At 39.9% G+C, this 25,033-nt stretch overlaps 1 protein-coding gene across 6 annotated transcripts in view; it reads left to right on the forward strand.

Annotated features, from left to right (window-relative positions):
* Positions 1-25,033, forward strand: part of LOC125225340 (PAX-interacting protein 1-like) — a 194,384-nt gene that overhangs the window by 163,581 nt on the left and 5,770 nt on the right. For all 6 annotated transcript variants that reach the window (XM_048129000.1, XM_048129001.1, XM_048129002.1 and 3 more), the window contains one exon: positions 19,209-19,260. In XM_048129000.1, coding sequence (XP_047984957.1) covers positions 19,209-19,260 — 52 coding nt within the window. The remainder of the gene's footprint in view (positions 1-19,208; positions 19,261-25,033) is intronic.

Consider the following 25,033-nt stretch of genomic DNA (forward strand, 5'->3'; position numbering starts at 1 on the left):
AGCCGGACCTAGGCCTCAACGATGCGACCCTGTTCGCCGTCTACTGCTTCATTAAAAATTTCATTGGGTAAGTTCCCTGTTAACTTATCTGTTCCAGCACAATCCCGACGGGAAACCCTTTTGTGTGAAATGGCGTCCTTTCTTTACCATGTTGATAAAAATAAACAGCGATAACTGCTCTAAGTGTAAGTGCACAGCCGCTAATTAGATTAAGACAGAGCTCCGTGTTAGGTAAATTCTTTACAAGGTCATACCGCCTTTGCTAAACGTATTTGAGAAATATCGATGTTACCTTCACCGACGTTCGAAAACGTTACGATATAATATAGGTAACATTAAACCGAGTTCTTGTTGTTACTATGTGCCTCGGGGCTGTTTCGTTCGTGTAGTTTCTTTAGAATTTTCTAGACTCTGCGTCTACGTTGATAATAATTACAGGCGACAAATTGTACCTATTCCTACATAGACTACTGACAATGGCCAAATTAGTGTTTACGATATTTTCAGCTGGCGAAGTCTTGAAAGTTATGCATTTCTTGTCTTTTTTTATCAAGAGCTATTATTCATTATTTCGACGAAATAGCAATGTTATTTTTTGAGATGAACCTATACGGTTATCGCATAGCAGCGAAGACAGTTAAAGGATAACCTTTAAAGCTATGGTCATCTTATGCTCTGATTAATATGTCGAATATGCATAGCATTTACCTTGTGACATCGTTTAAAACCATTTGTATTGTGTCATCTTCAATGTTGTAGTTTGCATGTGGTCAGAGTAAATCGAGGTTATTATCGTATTATTTATAACATGGCCTTCGATTTTCTGTTATGTATTTATTTCTTTTCACTACAATGATTGTATAGTATATAGCCCCGGGTTTATATTAACTACTTTCTTTATTTATTACTAGCTTTTTCCCGCAGCTTCGCTCGCGTTAGAAAGAGACAAAAAGTAGCCTAAGTATGTCACTATCCTTTCAACTATTTCCACTTAAAAAATCACGTCAAGTCAAGGCTCCGTTTTAACAAACAGACACACACACTTTCCATTTTATAATATTCCATACTAATATCCATTCTATCAATTTTGAGCTAAGGTTTAAAAGTAATATTATTTATTAAAATATTATGTATGTTATCAACGCCATGTTCTTTGCAACACATAGGTAAATAATAATACTGATATGTGTCAGCATAAAACTCGCCATCTTTGTCAACCATTAAATTTGTGGTAAAACGAATTAACGCAATGTTATTATTACTACTTAAACCACATGATTGTTAACTTTGTTTACGTCGACGATTACTACATCGATCCAATTAGCATACAGCGTAAAAACGACGCTTTACTCATACCTACTCATTGTTGTTGATATGTCTACACCCGATAATTTCCCGCCAAGCACAACTTGTAGATAACCTTAACATGAGCCAGCTAATGCCCACACCTCTGTTTGTCTTGTCCACGTATTAGGGATAGTCGATAAGTGCAGGTAAATAGACGTTGCAAATATTCTAGTTTCTATACTCCTCGGATATGACTAAACTAGTTTAGTGAGGGCTCCAACGATTTGTACTGATAAGACTGAGTAGAGCTACAGATTAATCTTGAGGTATATCGGGTCGGGATCGGGATTCTTGATCCACCAACCGTATTACTCCGGTTGAATGTTTATGAAATGTCTAACTCGATTTGTGTAAGAGTGTCCCATAATATTTATTACTTATATAATGGTACAGGTAGTAAGTAGTATGCACCTAGTGGAAGTGGTCGATAACATGCGGCAAATTAACACTTAGTACTTAACTCAAACTCCTAATCCATTGTTATTGTTCTTATTGTAAACCCTAGAACTAATTGTTGACCACCATTGCGAAAATTTAATGTCCAGATATTAGCCTCGGCGGCCATAGTTAGGTGAAAGTTTTCCGTAGAAAGTATGCACTTTGCGTTGTTTTCGAGCTCTGGCCCTAAGCCCGCCCTAAGCCAGATAAACAACAGTTGACACACTAACTAATTCTTTATAGCGCTAACCGATTTCAATGACCGAGTTGGCAGTCGCCGACGATGCTCGCAAGCGGTCTTTGTAAAATGCATTTGTAATTAACATAGTGAGTTCTCATTCTGCATATCTAAACAGATAAACGTTCTATTAACCCGCTGCATCATGATCGAACGCATTGAAATGCTGATCATGATTGCGGTTTGTATGAAATTTCATTTTCCGTAGCTAACCGCAGTGCGACATTACACGAGTGTGTGCCAGTATGAAGCGATTTTTTTACCCATTTATATTATCGATGTCGATTCAATCTTTAAGACGATGTTAGTGTTCGGTCTTGTGATTTACATGGTGAACATTTGTTTCAATGGGCATCATCACTTTCACGAGAAGAAAAGGGAAAGTCTCGTGGCGCCCGCTCCCTTGCGGTCAGATTAACCTAGGCTATCGGCCGGCGCTAATTCCTCTTGTTTATTTCATTTCACAATCATAGCCTTACCACGATTTCTCCCGATGATCCATTATCTAAGAAAATTGTTCACGCTGCAAGGACTAATCATTAACATCGGCTTTGTCATTTACCTTCCATAACACTGTCAACTTAAATTAAGTTTATCCGATGATGACACGACGATCATAATCAATATCACGTTTAACAGTCTTATCGTTAAATCGATCTTTCTTGTAAATGGCTTGTATATTCCTTATTTGTCCTATTTGATGTTATCGATTTAAACATTCGTCTTGTGTGTCAAGAGTAATCGTTTAGAACAGTTTACTTATTAACATCTGCTACGCTGTATTTTTTTAATGCAGAATCTTCTTCTTAAATCTATCAATAGCTTCATTAATTTTTCCTGTTTCATGTCCGGCTTATTTCTGTGAATCATTCTTCTTCGTATCTGAGTTTTTCATCTTAACGAAATAGTTTTAACAGCCCATTACCATCCGCTTTGTAATATTATTTCGGTGGCAGACTCTTTGTTCTGATACTTATCATTAAAGAAACACCACACCATGCATCGTGAGGGACAAAAAATGTTTTAATTAGACGTTCCATATAAATCTTTTCTTATAACTTTAACCCCTTTTGTCTAATTCCGTTGTATACTTCATTTTAATTTAAACGAAGCCCAAATATAAGCTGCAAATGTATAGTTTATTTGCGTTAGTGTCGGGTCCTGTCGATCAGCTGTCCGCTCGCGTTCCCAGTGATGCGTCCCGATATGACGGGAGATATTGCGTGTCCGCCGTACGTAACATAACGTCGGCCATTACGCAACTAGGTACTAGTACACTTAACTGTATTCACATCTGGTGCACCGATGTACTCCGTTATATCACGAGGTATTGTGCTTTGAATAATTCTGATAAGTCACTTTGCAATTGCATAATGCGTTGCGTTTGCTACTGACTTACATGCCTATTGTCAAAATCTTTGTTGTTCTGGGATGCCCATTAGCGGTTACTACCCTGAAACAATTCGCGAAGCTAATTGTCATTGTTTACACTGCTTTTGTTAGTAAATAAAAACTGTACACGTGGCAAGTAAGTACTTGCCTTCCTACTGACTCTTTTGACTTGTTGCCTATGTAGAGGTTATCTAATTCACGCGTTGCGTAACATAAAGTCCTGTTCGATTAGCTTGTTGCATTTGTTGCAAGTGTTCAAACCTACAGTTCTATCGTAGGTAATTAAGTTGTTAACTTTTACTCTCCGATACAAGTTTTACATCACAATTAGTATTTGGCGGTATTCAATCATACAAGAAACGCGCGACGATTAGCTCTGGATCTCATCTGATTCTATTGATTGACGCGTTGCCTTGACGTTCCGCTATGCCACCCTACAAACCGCCCCTTCCACGCGAGGACCTCGGGAACAGGGACGCGCGCATTGTCAGTGTGTACGCGACTATTGCGCAGAGAGGACGCTCCCCCAAAGCGTGCCCAAACAAACCCCGCGGAAGTGACTAAAAGTGATTTTCTGACCTAAAACGAACAGCAGGTGCGCTGGAGGACACGCTAAAATATCGACTGTAAGTAGAGCTCTACGCCCAACCGAAGGCCCTGCCGTACCTTTAACTAGGTCATGCTTCCGCGTCCTCACACCAAAACGCTATTTATTTATGAATGGGTGGGTTGTTTTTCACAACAGCCAGGTACTTCATTTAGCAAAGAAATTCGGACAACCATGTTTTAGGTATTTCTCGTAGTTGTGCGTTACGGTTGCGTAGGTACCACTACCACCCCATTGAAGCTGACGTCATTGTTCTAGTTATGCTTGGTCGTTGCAATGACCCAATTACTAACAGGTCAACTGAATGTTGCCAAACTTTTCTCAATACACTACTTCTTCTACGAATTCGGACAACCATTTTAAACAGACGAAACTAAAAGTTTATACTTAGCACAAAATGGTTGGGTATCCTACCCCCGAACCCTTGCATTGCGTACCTGCTTACTTTATTGACGATAAAACGCCGAAAGCGAGGAGGGCTGCCTAGCTGAGGACATTGAACCCTAATCAAGCTGCGATATACACCATACACCGCGTGTGACAACTGAACCGTGCCACTGCTGTTCATATTTTTGTGGCTGTTTTATTCAAATTCTGAAATAATTATTCCCGTTCTGGTCAATTCTCTAGCCATAAATGTCTGTATACATTTCATTCTGATTATATCCCTTGTCCCTTGAAAAGGTGTCCCTTTATTGTATCTCTGTGAGTGCGAGTTACCTTTGCATGTGTAATTAAATTCATTAGCTAACAAAAGGTACACGAGATCAAATCTTCTTCTGATGTAATCGAAGCGAGGCTCTAGATTATCTAGGAAATTACTTGTAACACTTCCTCCTTACTTTTCACGATTGTGTTCGCGTCGGAAGCATTGATTTGTGCGTTAGCCGATTGCGCTCAGATTATCTTTGATCTAATCTCATTCATCTTCTGATTCGATTGGAGAAAGTTCGTTAACTAAGGACTGAAACACTGCTCTGGCCGACAGCTACGACTCCGGAGCTAATTGAATTAATACTCTACATGATAACTTATGCAACTCTTATAATGGTTTTATCCTATTTGTTCTGTTACGTCAACTCTACATTCGATTTGTTAAATGATATCACACTGTTAGTAAATTAAACCTTTAATGTTAATTGTAGCACACTTGCCTCATTAGGAGCAATACTAAAATTCTAATATCCCTTCAAGAAGTTTTTTCTTGCTTACTATAATTAGTTTTTTATTAGGTTTCCAATATCTTTTATTTAAAAACACAAGCATGATTGAATTTTAACTGCCACCAATTTATATTCGCATCATAATAGTGTATGCAGCTGCCATCTTGTTCAAAAATAAAATGCGTCTCTAATATTGCACAGATGTCTACACACGCTCATTTAAAAACCAGCCCCAGCATGGTAAAAGGTCGCTTTCAAGTGTGAGGAGGATGCGATTTATGCCCACAAGCCAGATTGCGTTTCACACAACTTTTGACGATGAAAGTTGCTACTTGTACATGTACCGCGTTACGTTGAGCTTAAATAATCTTCCTGCGTTTATGATAATCTGCAACTTTGTGGTAAACAGCCTCAGCCGGACGATCTAGCGTATCACTCGCTCATCTAGAGCTTATTACATGACCGTTGGTTTTTGCTTGAAGCAACAAAAACAACACGTCGGTTTCCTCTGCATCTCTGATTATAGTGGTTGTATACTCAACCGGGCACACTTCCTGTACCGACTGTCGCTCGCCGCCGTCAGGTGGTGCTATTTCTGCCTCTCCGTGAACCGACACGCCACACAATTCACGTTCAAAGTCGATTATTTTGAATACGGCATCGGAACCGCTCACGCATCAACAAACGTTCATTCAAGGATTTTGGACAATCTTATCTTTAAACTGCTCTTGTATATTTGCACAACTGATCTGAACTCCGTTACTGTACATCGAGAATAAACCTTTCAATTCAGATTTCTTATCGTATTGCAATAAGCTAAACATCCAAATTATAAACAAATCAATTATTTTTGGAGTCGGTACCAGCTTGTGTATGGCAGCGTTCCCACTTATGCGTCGCGTGTCTCAGGGCGCGCAAAGGGCGTCCGCGCCACGCCACCTGAGTGTAATTCAAAAAGCGTCGCCTCAGTACATTTTGTATAGGAAGGACGTAAGGCGCGCCGCCAAGCGGCGCGGCGCGCGCCCCGCCGCCGCCACGCCACCTGGGGCGCGTCTTACGTCTTTCCTATACAAAATGTACTGAGGAGGCGTTTTTTGAATTACACTGAAGCGGCGTGGCGCGGACGCCCGTTGCGCGCCCCGAGACACGCGACGCTCTGGTGTGGCCGGTCACTAAGGTTGGGTGGGGCAAACAGGCAATAGCAAGGCGACGAACAGGTCTGGTACCGACTACAAAAATAATTGATTTGTTTATAATTTGGATGTTTAGCTTATTGCAATACGATAAGAAATCTGAATTGAAAGGTTTATTATTTTTGGCTTTTTAGTTTCTCCGTGTTTTGTAACGCGCTTATTTTTGAAGGCGGTTTTATTTTTTGTTAAAAAGTTTTACTCTTCTCGTACCGAACCAGAACAATTGCGTGACCCCGTCCTAGTTCTTTGATATACCGCTTTGCGCAAACCTCATAAGTTTATAATTGAGTTATGTGGAGACTGGCAATATCGAGCTCAACTCGCCGACCTTGAAAATTACTCGATCTCCAACCTAATGTCATGAACTTTTTTAACTTAATTAAATCGTTGAGCATATTCCTAATTTAATAAAACGTGCGTTTATCGCGTCTTTCAAGCGTGCCCAACGTCCCCACCTAAATATAAACGCGAAATTTATTCTGTGTCTCGCATACACCACCGGGCGCACTCTTCGGCCACTTATAAAAAGCGGCGAGGTCATGTAGTCGGACGCGCGCCGACAGTGCGGACTCCGCACGCGCCCCGCAACGACGCCTCTATCGATGTCGATGCTTCGCTTTATTTATCACTATCAGCACGTGCTGCAGTGACGTACCGATGTGTCGATGCAACTACTGAGCCAATGGCTCTTGGCAAGTCGGCGATTGATTGAAGGTTTGAATACCTACACAAGTGTGCGTGCCGCGGTGTTGTATAGTCGTGTCCGTATGGTGCAACAACTTATGGCCGATTTGAAGGTGCTCATCGGCAAACGAGCGCCGGCCGGTGCGCTGCCGCCGCCGGCGCCGCCGCCCCCGCCCTCGCCCTCGCCGCACTCGCACCACTACACCCGCCGAGACCTCAAAGCCAATCTTCACCGGCATATGAGTATAGTGCTTGACAGGTGAGCCCCTATTACGACACATCTAAGCCCGCCGTAGCGTTTTGCCCAGCCCTTCCAATTACTCAAACTGTTGCGAGTATTCATTCTGCGAAATTCGTGCAGTGCGCGCCTCATTTTGCCAACTGACATGCCTAATTAGTTAAAATCCTATTTAACAACTGTAATTAATTAAATTACACATTAGGTTCAGTCATAATATTCAGTCACGCATGTAACGAGTATTTCGTGATGTCCCTGCGTCCATATGTTATAGAAAACCAAAATAGCTTGACGGTAAATTACGATTACCGGCCAGCCGCCTGTAATTGGTCAGCAATCTTGTTTGCATTGCTATTTGATTGATGACCGATGTGACAGATATACGGTCAATAAGGTTCAACAATTGACAATATACCTATATTACCTATTATGCAACATTTATTTTCAAACATAATATATTAGTTACAAGAAACTAGAGAAAACACGTTGTTCGAATAGTTATCAAAGACTTGAAGCTGACGGAATCTACTAATGTAATGCAAATGTGTTTCGATAAACTCCATTTCCATGTGTACTGTGTCCAACTCATCGGGGTTGTTGTCCAACAAACGACGCAATCCTTGGGCGTCCGCTAGTTTGTGTACGTTTTAATGAAAAATAGTATGAGCGCTGCTGACTGATGGTAATTAGATTATGCTCTGGAGATTGGTGTTACCATATTAAAGTTTTAAGATAAAAGTACTTGTGAGAAACATCAAATGCAAATAACATATTGCATACTTACATTTGTTACAGCATTTGAATGAGAACATCGAATGCTGCCGCCTTACTTTCACAAAGTTGTAACAATCGCGCCAAGGTCACCTCGCTTGCTCGTTTAATGACAAATTATAAAACAGCTACTCTTGGACCATTTCATAAGTTAACACTTACTTCACTGCTTTAAGCAGCAGTAACTCTCGACGTTACCTCAGCGCGAGTTGAGTGAGAAATGTATCTACAATTCTACAGAACGTTTAACATTAATATTCACATCTCCTGGATAATTTCCTTTATCCAGCTTCAGTTTTGCTAAAAGTGCTAATTCAATAGTGTTAATGTTAATGCTAAAGCGTACATTATAATTAGTGAACTGGAGTGTGCGTTGTTTTTATTTCCTCTATTGGGCTCCAAACATTTCTTACTCATCAATCACTTCGGTATGTTGTAATGTTAGGTTGTTTACATTACATACACCGCCCGTTAATTTGTCGAATTATACTGTCAAGAAACGATCGATGGGACGCCAATATTTAGCTATTTACGATGCTTGATAAATGTTGAAATGTGTCCGACAAGACATTTGGCAGACGTTCTGCGATCAACCGATTGCCGATTTTGGCTGATCTTAAATTTGATAGATTGACTTATCGGGGATGTTGTTCAATACGACATTCAGTCGCGACAAACAGACCTGCCATGTCGTGTCAAGGGAATTATTTCCTGCCATCAGGCATCACTTAGTTATTAGCGACCAGTGCACATTTGAGGAACTAAAGTAAACAGTTGTGAATTATGTTTATAATAATAGGAGCATGGTGAACGTGTGAAATCTTGCCTTGATGAAAATGAGAAATGAGTGGTTCAGACGCGCTTTTGTGATAAATGCGTTGACACTAGACGCGAATTTATAAATTATGACTAAGAAGGTGGTCGCAGGTGTCCAGAAATAACAGTAATTCCAAACGGCCTTGCTCCGAATGTGTTGGTCTAAAATCCGCAAAACAAATGCTGAAATTCGTCCGCTTGCGCAAGATGGACCGAACCGGAGTAGCTATTTGCGAGACCAATACCACAGTTTTGTTTTGTTCGCAGTTAAAAGCGTCGAAAGAAATAATGGTATACACCCATCGGTTATTTATTACGTCGTGTTATCGACCAAAATATAGGAAAAATACGAACCACCGATTATTTATAAGCCACCTGGATCTGTTCCAGCGGAATGCAGGAATGGCACCTCGCGTCGTACGGCCTCGTCACACTGACACTCGTAGGGCGGGGTGGAGTAGGTATTATTCACCGCAAACATCGATATCTTCTCCGACGTTCGGATTACGGCCAGCGGGGTGCTAGCCACACGCAGTCGCTTGCTCTGAGTCGCCCGCGCACAGCCGCCTCGAGGCCGTTGCGAAGCCCTGCTACGTCGTCTAGGTCAATACACTTATTTGCGTGTACTTCACCTACACCATTATCGCGTTCCTATTATCGCTTTAAGCCTATTTCGGTCGCGTATCGATCGATTCCGTATCCGAGCCGAACGCTGTTACTATTTCTTAGTACGGCGAGAGTCGTCGCACGCGTATCGTTCGTTGGATGACATCAGTTAATTCACCACGTCCGCTGGAAGCCAGATGCGCTCAGTGTCCGCGGCGAGGTCGACTCAGACGCACGAAGACTTCAATGGAGGACGGCAAGTGCCCAACATGCGAGGCCCTGGGCCGGCGGAGCCTCTCCAGCAAGCTCCTGCAGGTGGCCACTGCGCAGGCGCACCTGCGGACGTGCTCGAGCGCCGCAACCACTCCCGAACAAGTACACGACTCGGACCTGGCATCTCGCGCTCTCGCCGCGAAACGACGCAAGTCCATTGCCGGCCTTAAGTTAAGCCTACCCTCCGAGATCCCACCAAAACCGACTGTCACCGAACCGCCTCGAGCAGTGTTCGGACGCAGAAACACTTGGTGCTCCGTGTAAGTCTTCGATCATTTGCATCAATTTTCAAAATCCTTTAATTTTATATCTCATAGTTACGATCATTGCTTCGATTATTTTATGAAATAATATATTTATACACCTGTTATCATATTTGTTCCTTTCTATTATCTTACACATGTCATATCTTGCCTGCCACTATCAACTCTTGACAATATAGATTACGTGATTGTTTCTGATTCTTTGCACGGGTTATGCTTATTATCACTTAATAATGAACGTGAACAGAACAAGTACTCAGAAAATCCCAAAAGCGTTTCCTACTTAATTACAAATTAGGTACTCGACTAAACCTTTAATGTGATCATCGACCTCGTGTTTAGAAAAGTATGTATACTCGTACAAGTACATGGGCACCTGAGCGAACTAAGCAAGCTCGAAGGTCTTACCCTTCGCTGACTATCTCGCCGGCTGATCGATAAGCCTTGGACACGTCGACAATATCGACATACCACATGGCTGACATTAAAAATGCATTTCCACTCTTCTCACTCACGTAACAAAGCACTTGTGTAATCCAATCGATCTGCTGTAAAACCTTGATAATAATAACATTTATGATGTGTAATCAAGATTGTTGCATCTACTTCGTTACTTTAATAGATATAGACGTCCTTATATGATCAACTGATCATCAAAACTAACTACAATAATAAGTTAATAATATATTTGCTATCAAGCAAGACTTGAGGCTTCTTTTTTTGTATACATTTTGAAGCGGATAATTTTATAATCCAAATTAATGGGTCAGATACGAAAGCTAGGCCACCTGTGAAATCATGTAGAATATAAATTTCTGCAAATGTTATACATACATAATACTAATATAAGTTAGCATTTCATATTCTGCGTTTGATATTTTTTATTTAAGTTACAATATTGACAAGTTTGGGAGCTTCCGGCAAATCATAGTGTTTTTTTTTTTTGCAAATATGGTAAAACCTCTTGGGGATCATCCATTAATTACGTCACACATTAAGGGGGAGGGAGGGGGTCGACGAAGTGTGACAATGTGTGACAAGGGGAAGGGAGGTGTCCTAAATTTCGTGACGTCACATTTCAAAATCTATCATAATCTAAGGGTTAAAACACGAACTTTAAACTGTTACTTTATGAAAACCTCATAAACATATACAAATACAGGATGTTCGGTAACCGGATGAAAAGCCATTCGTTTTATACATATTTGTCATTCGTTTTTGAAGTACCTATCAAGAGAGCCTTATCTGCTGGTGTGGTGAAGAATAATTTAAGTACATAAATGGAAATAAGATTGATTTCAAACCGCTGTTTTCATTCAATAATTTCTACGTGTAAATTTGCAAAATATGTGACGTCACACTAGGGAGGGGGGAGTCTAACAAATGTGACTAGCTGTGACAAGGAGGGGGGAGGGGTCAAAAATCATGTTTTTAGTGTGACGTAATTTATGGATGATCCCTTGCATCAAAATTTAAATTCCGTTAAATACCCAATAAGACCGTCCTTTAATTCGAAACTGGCGGAAATCTCAATTGATGTTACTTAGACACTAATAACGCAATGATCCCTTGCAGGAACTTGTCACTTAAGATCATTACATTTTTGTGTGTGGTGTAATTTTCGTGATATCTATTTCAAGTATTGCCTACATCAGTATTTGCCATTTACTTATCCTCATTTAGTTTGAATTGTCGAGTCTCTAATTGTTTATATGTGACATTCCTAACTCAAACACTGTTGTGAGACAAATTATTGATACCATTGAATACTACTAAACCATAGATGTGCATTCTCTGGCACACTTACATAATGAATGAATCTTGGCCGGTACGCCCGTAGCACTACAAAGAGCGTATCTTTATTCGCAGTGCGTTTTGGCCAGTTGTTGCCATAATAGCGATACTACTGTGTTCACACCACAGTTAGATAATCATTAGTGTTTAATAACATTAGATACGCATTTAATTCTGTTCCGCTTGTATAATTGCGGTGTACACACAAACATCTAGTGCAGTGCAGTATCAGAATTTGTTGTTGAATTATTTGATTTCGCACGACGAACAATACAAACCACAATTTATAGTTTTATGCAGTACCACAAGAATAACAATTATTATGCTTACATTCTGCCAAAGGTGACTAGGACTATAGCTAGAGTGAATCAGCAAGATGAAAATATACGTGATGGTTCCACCGACGTCTTCGTGACAATACACAAATATATGGCTTTACGATGGAGACTTTAACGGCAGTGAAGCGTGGCTTGAACGGTTATTCGTGACATAAAATCGCAGCTTCTACCATTGTACGTGGTTCTAAAGCGGTCGTATAGGCTTCAAAAAACAATAGCGACATCAATAATGATAGAAGGCGCTGAAAAGTAATTGCTGGCAATTGACACACTTAAACCTTTTGTGTATGGAGGAATCGTACAAGTAATTTGTCATTACCTCGTCTTATAATATCATCGTCATTGTTGGAGCAAAAATATATAATCATTCTGCGATCAGCATTTATATGTACGGTACGTTGTTTACTAGAACTAATCCACTTTCTTAAAATCTCAAAAAAAGATAGAACCTTATAAACTCACACTTCATGAGATTTCGAAGTAAGTACCTATAATGTAGAAGTAGGAAAATGTTATCATATAAAACGAGAAACATAAGTATCAGAAATTTACTTTATGACCAATTTTATAATTAAATAGTAAACCAAAAAAAAATTAGAATCGAGGTAGAAAATATAAGTAGGTAGGTAACTAGGTATTTAATTGCCTATACTTCTAAATTCTAGGCAATTGAATGGCAGAAAACAATGCAAACTCGTTTTTCTATTTATAATGTTTATAAAGTTATAGCGCATTTTCTGCGCATAACAATTTAATAGTCCAGCTTACGACTGCCAAGGTTAAATGAATAAATTCATTCTCACTTGTGGTGTGGCATAAACAATGTTTGATTAACCCACGTTACATTAATGATCATCTGTATCGTATATCTCTACTATACAATGTGCTATGACAACATCGCCATTGCCAACCACGTGCGCTTGTATCTCAACAATGTACAATCCGCTAGCAAATAATCACCTCGTTAATGTTACCATCTGGATCTTTATGTCTTTAACGCAATGATTATGATATAATACGAATTTCAAAACCCAAAAAACAAGTACACATGTCAACACGCTTACAAAACACTCGAGTTCTAAAGCTTGATTCTGTTTAGACAGCAGTGCTATGATTTGAAACGGCGCCAACAGTACAACCAATTTGATTCTTAGCCCACAGAACCTTTTCACAGTAAACGTCGAAGTGACTTCTATGACAAATGCAGCATGGTGTCAATAAAACAGGGTTCTAGAGTGGCCTAGGATTCAAATTGATTATCCGTACATTGTACAATTTGTACAAGACCGTCACTGGCCTGGCCTTATGCAAATAGATAGCTGCGAATTATGTTGTCAATTTGCTATTGTGCCTGCAGACATTGTTAAGCAACTGATAAGCAGTTGGATGCTTATTTGGATTTCTATCTAGTAATTACTGGCTTTGATAGAATCGTGATTGTGACAGAAGTACCTAGCAACTAGCAACTCTCGAATATACAATGTCGAATCTAGATAACATCGCTCTTACTGAGTTAATACAATCAATACACAACAACATAGTATATTTTTCCTTTTTGTTATGACTGATATTAGCTATTGTTTTTGTTAGTGATATTTTTGTCTTGCAATTTTTTATTTCCTGCATAGAGTTTGTTGGTATAGTACAGCATAGACAATACGCGGAAGTCTGTAGGCTCAATTGTTTGATAGCACTTGTTTTATGTCTAGTCTAGACGGATTGTAGAGAGTACTTGTTAATCTCCACATATTTATTTATACCTATGTTAATATGTTTCTACATTTCTACAAATTTTTAGTGGAACTCAAAAATTCATCAGTATCATATTCCTTATTTGAAAAGTTTATTCTTCTTCATTTTCCATCAATATTACTTATATTAATATAGACTTAATTATTTGTTGTAACAGTTTCTACCACATCAATGTCAATAAATGTAGAGTTAACTAAACCTGTTACTTTATTATAAAAATAGACTTGAGGTAACATTGCAAAAAGCCACCTCGTAAATCTGGTCAACCTTGAACTTAACGATCGCATAATTCAAATTAAGCTATCCAGTGTGGCCTGAAGTGAGGTTCGCGGCTGTTGCAGATTTATACTTGCTTAAAATTAAAGTCCGGCGGGTGTGTCTCAACTCAAAGCGTTGCCTAGGTGTTTGGAAGCGCCATCGTAGCCCGTAGTAGGCAGAGCCGTGCGCGCGCCACTTGCTCGGCCCCCCTCGCCGCCCCACCACACCTCCCGGCCCAGTCCGCCGCAACGCGTCGATCCGGTCGCCCGCGCGCTGAACAAACCGTTCTAAAAACGTTACCTTTACACTCGTACACGCTCCGCAAACAACCAAAACGGCACCCTCGAGCCCTTCCACAGGGACTCGCAAGTCCCGTCACGTGATCCTTGGCAAATCAGAAGCCATGCAGACTAAACTTATAAGTGCAAGCTACTCGTCCATCATGAACAAGCAAGATCTGCTCAGAGAAGTGGTCGTCAAGTACATCGACTACTTTTACCCTGTGTAAGTACTTTAACCTTTAGCGAGTCGCCGACACCTCCGCAGTCCCACGGAGTCGTGACGCATTGCAGCCTTTTCGTCAAGTTGTCAATGGGACAGTGTCGAATGTTACACGGCCCTGCGTTCGCGAAGGTTCTCACCGTGCACGGCTAATTACGGTGCCGGTAAATCGGTGAAGGTTCCCTGGCAACGTGGCCGTTGCAACCAGACAAGCGGTTGCCATTGGCTGACGTCAGCGCCGCCTATTGAACCTAGGCGTCTCTATAGTCTCAGTGCTCTATTGATCCGTTGCACTAAACAACACCGGCTAAAACGAGAAACAATACCCCTGACATGTGTTCTGCAGCCAAAATCTACTGAAATCACTTGCAGGATGCGCAAATGACTAATAGAATTCTATATTTGAACAGTTTTGACCTTTCTTGATAAATGCATAATAGCATTTTATGTTTTTAATATTTTTCTGTCACGTATATTAAATTATCTTATTTTAATATTCTGTTATATTAAAGTTGTAATAGAATAGACATGTTTCTGAAATCGGTGGGCACCATCGCGTGACCGTTTCGCGTGACAAGTACCATAAGCCACCGAGTGTGCTGTCCCGTAGTGTCCCATTAATGTCCTTTGTGACCGATTCGTTTGATTGTTCACGTCCCACCGCCGCACTGGTAGCGATTGCCACGTGAAGCCGCCTTATTCGGCTTGTTGTTTCACGTGACCAGATTTTATAGCTCAATCCTCTAACGCATTAGCCCTGTTTTCGCTTTAAAAATCGATAATGCAATGAGCTGTTACCAGACAATTATGTTACCGAAACTCGTTACCAACCACTAGAGCAGACATTTCGATAATTTAATTCCAAACGAATGCAATGATATGCATCAAAGTAGGTACCTAAATAAGAGGACATTACAAATATATGTGCAAGTAAGATGTAATGATCTAAACATTCTGAACGGAGGCACAGGCGGTGGCGCCAGTTATGTCGAAACAAGTCGACACCGTCGATTTCCCTTCGACGACCTTGCGCTCGCCGCTCGCTACCCGATAATACAACAATACTCATGCACTGCCTCTCGATAACGCGCTGATAATTTGTTACTAAGCTATTTGATCGCACTTCGCGCCTGTGTGACAGCGGACACTCAGTGATCCCGACCAGCAATTGAATCGTTTGCCACAAACGCTTAACGGCTATTATAACTTAATAAAACGTCGTCGGCTATGTTGATGTATTCGCAATTCGATGCAACTGAGCCAGCCATAAGACCCAATCTATTAATAGAGACAAGTACAAGGATTGTCCAGTTGAACGCATCTGATCATAACTAACCTAACCACAAAATTAAAATTTTGAAAAACCCCCGACCGCGACCTAGTGGACCGATTTTCATGAAACATGGCTAAGAACACTCCCGACTAACACAGCTTTCAAATAAAAAAAACTAAATCGAAATCGGTTCATCCGTTCGGGAGCTACGATGCCACAGACAGACTCACACACAGACAGACAAACAGACAGACAGACACGTCAAACTTATAACACCCCGTCGTTTTTGCGTCGGGGGTTAAAAATGATACTGCTCATATAATATTAAAAAAACAGAAAATAAATACTAACCACGATTTTCATCAAATTTATGATTACTTAAAAACATTGTAACATGGGGAACTCTTACCAGTTCCAGTGGCTTCAACCTTGCCGTAACATAACACTGATTAAATATTAACTGCCATCTGCATCGAAATGACAAAGCTTCAAATGTGTAACCTTGAAAGTAGTGAATAAAGCTATCGTTAATAAAATGGCGTGACATGAGGAAATCGATAATGCGGAGGGAATTTAGGTGAAGAATATTAATTTATTGTAATGCAGTCATGTCACCACGTGCACCTGCGTTTCATTTCTGTCTATTGTCTGCTAAACAGTGAGTCATGGAAGCAACCTTTACTCGTATTACGAAAATCTCATTAATTATTGAAACAGTTTTTTACGCCTTAAGTTTAATAATGAAAGCAAATGAGTCCATCATATACTTCAAACGAAGTTTTTTTTGTAATTATAATGATATAATGTTTATATCTTCAATATTTTATTTTATATAAACGCCTACACCTGTTTGGGTTATCAACTACGAAAATAAGATAAAGACTTGTTATTGTATAAATAGTGAATTTAAATAACCCTTTCGATGGCTATTTTAAAGCTGATAGAAATACAGACAATGACGTGATTCTGGACTTTGTCGCGGCAATGATTGGTAAATGAGGCAAGCAATGAATAATTCATCGACGTTTTCCATCCCAATCCCAGCGCAGTCAACGCCTTTGTGTCTTAACCAAGTCAATGCATGCAGTTCTTACTCAATCTACAATTTGCCAGCCAAATTCGGAATCTGGTTATTGTATTTTTGAACAAAAGAATTTCCTCAAAAACAGGTTTGGCAAACACTAAAAACTGGACGAGTTTACTTTCGGCGGATGCTATTTCGGGCGCTGTTATGTTACGACTGTAGAGCGATTAAAAATTCCGTGTTTGACGCGGTGCTTTTGTTATTTTATAATGAAAACATAAAACGTCTTTACAAAAGCGGAGATCTTTGTTGCGTCGTCTTTGAATGCAATGAAGTTGATCTACGCAAACACGCACGTGCGTGAAGACAAAACTGTTGATATCTCCCCTTCTTTGTTTGCGGCTTGTATTTGTCTAAGAACGTTTCCACGCTTGTGGACTTTACCTTGTGGATGGACTCTGCGCTGAATTACTGAATTTGAAAGTTTCCTCGTTTTTCTCCAATTTGTCACATTTTAGCAGTTTTCTTTTTGTTAAACTTTCATGTATTTAGTAAAATTCTGAATTCAATGTTGTCTTGAGATGAGAAGTTATTTTCGGGGATGACTCCTTTAAAAGATGATCTTAGCGAGTGTTCTTTGTTGCCAAGTCGGTCCGGTTGACTGACACGTGTGAAGCCCGACGTGACGGGTTATATTTGGCAACATTTTGGTAGCTTGCTCGTAAAAGTCTTCATTCTCATCAATGTTTTTGAAAGAAAACGGTTTGATTCGTCTTTGATTCCACGATTCATCAATTTGTTGTTTTCGGCCTAAGTCTCGTCACTTCGAAATACTTTCTCCGGTTTCGCCGCTTTATGCTTCAACTTTTTCATGTGGCATGCCACTGAGTACAATTTTGTCAACTAACTTGCGTAATCACTCAAAGAATACAAAAACTAGTTTTCGTCTAGTTCCGTTTAGAGAAAGCCGATTTTTTTATTGTCGCCCTGAAGACACGTCGTTGACTTTTAACTATAATCTACTATCCAGTTGCGAAACCAATTTCTTCTACGGTTGCTATCCGGTATTTTATTACGTGTCACTTACATGCGTTGCATAATTATCGCGAGGGCGTCAATTTTGGTGGAAGCCATTGTCAGTGCGGTCGTGTCGTGTGGCCCAGGAGCGTTATTTAATATCGAGAGTTCACCGCCGGACCGGTCGCAATCGATCTGCAGCCGCGCTCATTTTCAACGCTCCAATGGGTTCAAGTTTAGCGTCGCGTTGTTCAACTCGTTGACGCGACACGGAATCCGACGGGAGAAAGTCAAGTACGTTTGTCGTACAATGTGCCACATACTACTTCCGATTACACGAATGAGATTGGATCATAATGAGTTAAGTCCGGCAATAGTGGGCAGTCATCGCCTGCACAGTAGCCGTGAAGTTGGCGCATCGTCATTCGTCACTCGCTCGAGCACGTGGCGCCGTCCGCTTGTTGCACTTGTGACACTTTTAATAACCTCACTGTTCAGTTCCATTGTCTCGGTATATTGCTAATTACACTTAATTTGCCTATTTAAGCTGTGCTAGTCAGCAGTCGGCCCACTAAACGCTGACTTTGATACTTTGAGTTAGTAACTAAGCATCCAACGGATCAAGAACATCATTTTTTCAATTACATTCGTGATCGATAGGGGTTTGTGGGTCAAGTATCAACATCTGTTAATTGACCAGGTTACTGACTAGATTTCTCTTCTCCTATTACTCAGAATTTACGCGTTTCATTTCATTATAAATTAGTTGTAACTTGTAGTCTCGGCCTTACATTACAAACACGGTTCACGGGTCGCTTTAGCAATATTTACCATGCCGCCCGAATGTAATCATCCGTAGCGTCGGACGGAAGCTCTCCTGCGAATTAACTCGCAACGCAACCCATTCATTATAATCAGCCCATACTACACGGTTCTGGTTAATTCTATTTGCCCTTGCATCACCTCTGATGCGCGACAATGTTTACGATGCTTTCATTTTGTTTTCATTTGCTGATATTATCCGACCGATAAACCTAAGAGTATTCACGCATTCTTTTGCGATAACAATGATTTGAGCTCGAGTCAACATAAAAACTTAATGGAATGTGTATTAAGCGAAACTATCTTGGTATTGGTACCTATATAGCTACATAAATGTTTTGTAAACAACATGAAATTTTAATGATGTTTGGCTATAACAATGTTTTTCTTTTTGTTACAGCGCATCGGGCACCAGCGCGGTGGCCATCGACAACAAGATCGAGCAAGCTATGGTATGTATCTATTATCGTAATGAAACTTGTTCTCTTTATGCTTGCCGGCTATTCAAGTTCACCAGGAAAATATTTCTTCTTAAGCTTCGTCAAATGGCCTTATAAGGTCACGCCACATGTGATCACTATAGCATTTTCAATTCAGTACTTCAGGTTGTAATGCGAATTATCTGGCCTACGTGCGTCGTTAGCAAACCCTTTTTCTTTTGCCGCCGACCATTATCATAATTGACCATAAATGAAGGAAATCACACGCAATAAATGTCTATAAGAACAGCGAGCGGCCACAATGACAAATGGAATCCATTAGCGATGTTACTATCCGGGCTGCTGTGCTACTTTATGCAACGCAAATCATTCAAATCGTCGAAGATTCTCTCCCGTCCATTAAGGAAATAGCATGTCTCACTAATGCCGAATGACCGTCTAAGGCGACATATCATTTACGAGTAATGTGCTTCTTTCTACTGAGAACCTAAGGTAAGAAAGATAGGACGTCTAGTAGAAAGCATGTGCTGAATACTTCGATAACAATGTATTGCAGTAGCACTCGGTGCCATGTCAGTCGGCCGCGAGGGTTCCGCTTGCGCTCGATACAAGGGATTCTGGGAAGCCTCGACTGGCTCTAATGGTACCATGTCCAATTGCCTGCATAGCCAGTCCACTTTACATGCAGCACCGTGCGACAACGTCTTTCAAACTTTTCTTTCATACGTTATGGAGAGCTTTCCAGAATTTTCCATAAACATTCATCACACCCATTCATCTTTATCTGTATTTAACTGTCTTGCGCAAAGTTTCAATCTTCTGAGAGTACCATCCGTGTTCGCAATAGTGATGGAGCTACATAACATCTTTATTAAAGCGACGCTGGTTAACTCTCTAATGACTTCCTCCGACCAATCCGGGAAATGCCCAGCGTAACGGTACCGTATTATTATTAGTTACGCGTCTTTTTGTTTTCACATCCCGATCTGGAGTGTGTATCGTTTCTCAACTTCCCATGAGAAATTCTTGCTCAGTCTAATCGCTGCGATTCTCAGCGCTCAGTGTGAGACTGCATTGCAATGTTCCGATCTGAGCTCTTGATTGCATTGTTGCCCCTAGCCCCTAGACTTTTTGTTTTACGCTACTATGCATATTCTAATAGGTTGCGTACTGATTTGAGAACTTAAACATATTTTTAATTCAATTAAATAAGCGATTCTTTTTAGTAGGTCAAACGTATTTCAGAAGTTCGTTATCAACATCCGCAAATACTGCATTATTAGCACTGAGTTTCTCTCCTGTACCCTACATTCGCGTTCGCAATTGAGATTCATCTATGTACGCTATCGGAGCCTCGCATCCTCTATAATTAGCCGCAGATGGCCTCAAGCGATTGACCTCAATCCCGCCCTAATGCCCACCGCTCAGTATTTTTATCACTATTCACTCCCTAGTCTCCCTACTCGCAACTACTTACATCATGTTTCTTTAAACTCTTCGCAAAGTTAATTTTAAATGTTGCAAAATGTCTAAATGTTCCATCACGCACTTTTGATGTAATCCTTATGGTACGTCTATTTTAAGTAACGGATATTATCTATTAATTGATTACATTTATCATAATTTATTTTTACAATCTGTTGATGACTGCAATAATAGAAACGCGATTATTTTACAGATAGGCAATGTATAGATGAACAGATATCAGGTGTACGTGTTATCAGCGCAATATTAGTTTCGTCTTTCTCGCAAACACTCTCTTTTCGTAATACATATCAAAATAAATCATGCAATACCTAATTTATTTCCTTCGTAGATAAATAACAAGTAATAATTAAATGTTTATTAATTTCTTTATCCGGTTAGTTAAAAAAATAATTGTGTAAGAAGTAAACTTACACACACACATCATAAAACAATAACATACGATTTTTCAAAAGTTACAGCGTACCTGAAATCACAGTTTCAACGAAGGGCATTGAAACGTTTTTTGAACTCTTCTCATTTGTCTTTACCTGCATCCTGCATTATAAGTCACAAAAGCCGCGGCATCATAATTCGCCCACAACAAAGTGGGCGGCCTTGGAGGACTAAATTTACACCAATTCCACGCTGTCTGTCTGATATTCCGAGGTAGCTGTTTGTTTCAAAAGACTTTTCGTGTTACATCACTCGAATCATGTTTACTAGCAATGCGTCGTCGCAGGAATCATAGTTCACACCACTGACCCACTTCCATGCATCTGTGCAAACACAATCTTCTTTGATTCTCTCCACGCGTTCTTTAAATTTAGCGCTTTGAACTTTTATTTTTCGCCGATTACCTTCGGCATTATCAAACACTTGAAATTTATAACGGCGTCACTTCACTAGTGTGTCGGAAGTCGGTGTTTGTCTATTGTATGCTACGTGTGGTAATTTTCATTTATTTGAAGCGTCACAGCATACTAATTCCCTCATTGTGTACATAATTTGCATGAGTCAGACGTGACCCGTAAGGGCTAACCCGCCAAGAATAGACACGGAAGGAAAGCTGCCCTCGATGTGCCGCTACAGTGGAGACACGTGCTCTCCAGATAAAGCGACCAAATCAAACATGTCCACCATGGGATTAAGCACTAAAAGACGTAGAGTTTCTTGCAAATCGGTCGCTTGCCCGATATCGAGATCGAGCGACGAATTATTTGCAACTAAGAGTGACTACGAGAGCGCACGGCACGCGCCAGATCGAAATCGCAGCACGAAGCCATTGCGAGCCAGGAAATGCAGCGGGGTTCTTGGAAAACAAATCTCCAACCCTGTAATGAAGCTGTCACGTTCCTACTATTAAGACCTATTCTAGAATTGAGAATTACAGTTGTCACGATCTAATCCTTTCATTTGTTTTAGCATCTAAGATTACGATCCGTAATAATTTAGGTGCGGCAAATTTATTGTCCAAATTGATAAATAGTAAGCATATTCGATCAAAAACAAGATAAAAGGATTTAACAATTATAGAATTTATTCCATTCAAAATCTGTTTGTCAATAATCGGTATTGCATAAAAGCAAGATAAAAGATGGAAGAGTACTGTCGAAGTAAATACAGATTATTTTTATCGTATCCGTCGAAACCGCCAACGCTCGCTGGGGATTGATAATAACCAGATTCGCCGTTCGATTTAGTAAACAGGATTTCAAAACATCTCGACCTTCGGTCTTCAAAATAACCTTATCAAGTTATCGTTCATTTAATATATATTTCAATAACCACAATCAGTTATCCACGTTGTGATGTCTAACTGGACCAGGCCTTGCTGTACAGGATTTGCTGTATACATACTAATATCATTAATGCTTTATGTTTACATTCGTGGACAAAGAAAAGCTGGTTCGGTGGCAACGTTTTCTCGATTATTGAATCGAGAAAACGTTGCCACCGACAACGTACATATTGATGTATGAGGCTCGAAGTTGACGTCATTGCATAATTTGATCTGGAATCTCACGTTGAACCGGTTTTGAAATTGCACTACATAGATACACATTGTTTAGTAGCATATCCGTACAATCTGCTGCGGTATATCTGTTCTTAGGATAAACTTTGTCTCTTGAGCCGAGAGAGCATGTAGATATTTTGAACTCGTTGTCCGGCAGATATTATTATTCTGGAAGTGTTACTGTTTTCAGGGCTTTCTCTAATACCCGCAAAACCGAACAACAGCTGAGTCATTTACTATCAGCCTGCCTTAGGTACTCTATGATAGACCTGAACTAACTTTTATCTGGGTAGTCAAATGTTTTATCTTTACTTATATTAGTCATTTCGTGGTGATCTCAGCCAAGAAGAAACTAGTGAAATCATCTGCATCATACAGTAATGAGGGTCAGCCAGCGATTCCAGATTGTGGAGTTCGAATGACCTCTAAGAGATTGTGCCTTGTTTGTCTGAACACTGCTATCTTAGCGATAGCACGCCGACGTCAATACGACATGTTTATTGTTTACCTTTTTAATTTGTTTCCATGATAGGTGAACGTGTAGCACGCAGTACGGATAAGATAGTCTGACCCGATGTTGTTATTAAAGGATTAGCTTGTTGTTATGACAGCGCCGTGAGCCTTGTTTACTTTCTGTCAGTCGAACTTCCGTCAATTATTACAGGAAGAGGTAGTTATGTTTTTATATTGGTCTCATCCAGCAACCATAACAAAAACATACATACATGTATAGTTTATAATCCCGGAACTTTAAGAACACAAATAACTTAATTGCATCATTTGACATGACGTGCTCTTGTAGGTTGTAGCGGCATTAAATATCCTCGGAACCACAGATGTCATATATACCATAGATCAAGCAAACGTATCTACTTAGCGTGTCAAATGAACTCAGTGAAATCCACTGAGTTGTCCGTCTTTACTCGCAGCTTGCAGCTTTCGGGCGTCAATTTTTGTAAGTTGAAGTCAACCAAAACATAAAAAATGCCTCGTTACGTGATATTCAATTGCAACAACACAAAAATTATGAACAATCAAGAGCCTGAGACATATTTAAAATTACAGACAAGAAGCAACTTCAGTACAAAATTTGACACGCTCGGCCCCTATACAAATATATGAATTTGTTTCTTCTATCTAAATTAAGTTCTGTGCTCGGAACGATATAAATAATCATCACTCTGTATTTAATATTTGTTTATTTTGTAATTACAATTACAATCGCTAAATTTTTTTTTACGGGAAAATTCTTAGTTTTCTACCAAATTTCATTAACCATTCAGTTGATTGTGCACTTTGTGCAGCCGCGTAGCCTAAGTCAATCGCCATCGCCAACACCACTAATAGTAGCCTCCTCTTTTAAAATAAGTAATATGAAAGTATTCCCGTTTACTGTATACTTTAATTTAGTAGTTTCGTGGAAATAAATGGATATAAAGACTGTATCGTTAAGTATAAACACAACTTTGAGTAGCCGTATTTATTTTCTATTATATTTTTTTCTTATAACAAGACATGGGCTTAATAAGTCACATAATAAGGTGCGCATTTTGTCCTAGAAACTCGACGTGAAGCATGTGGTTTAGACAGTATTGACTTAATCTTCCCAAGTACCAATTACGATTTCGGACAAATGCTACTAGAAAATTCACAAACTGCGTACAAGACGATACGATTGCGAAAAAAATTGTACGGTGCGAACCTCAACTACACATGATCCACAAAGCAGAATATCTGGACATAGTCTAGCCACTGTTATTAAAAAAAAAAGTTTCGGATCTGTGTATGGCGGCCATTTAGAGAATGTGGCATTGCGCTTATGCTAACTTCGACTTTGATGTCGAATTTATCTCTCATACAGTGTTTATGTCGATCTGGTTTAGGGACTGTTCAAACACCATGAATGTCTAGTAGACTTTGGCCTATGGCTAATTTTTTATCTGTTTCTCTTATCCTGCTTTCATCAAAAATTTACGGCAATCCGAAACGTTGCTCAAAAATGCGTTTTTTTTTTAATTATATAAATTCACCGCATTTATTCTGCAAGTGCCCTATTGAACAACCATGAAGAGGACTCTTAAAGAATATGTTTTGGCAGCATATTAACCTTTGTTTGTTGAAATCGTACTAATGAGTCATTGGAATATTCTCAAAATAAGCCAGATAGGGGTTGTCCCAAATGTATTTGCTAGACGTTAATGAAAGTACCATAAACTCCCTAAAATAAAATCAATATCAGATCTTCTTATATCAAATAGTGCTTACCAATACCTTCATATCATACTCTCGGTATATTGCGTATTT

This window comes from Leguminivora glycinivorella, chromosome 4 (assembly GCF_023078275.1).
Source record: "Leguminivora glycinivorella isolate SPB_JAAS2020 chromosome 4, LegGlyc_1.1, whole genome shotgun sequence".
Lineage (NCBI taxonomy): Eukaryota > Metazoa > Arthropoda > Insecta > Lepidoptera > Tortricidae > Leguminivora > Leguminivora glycinivorella.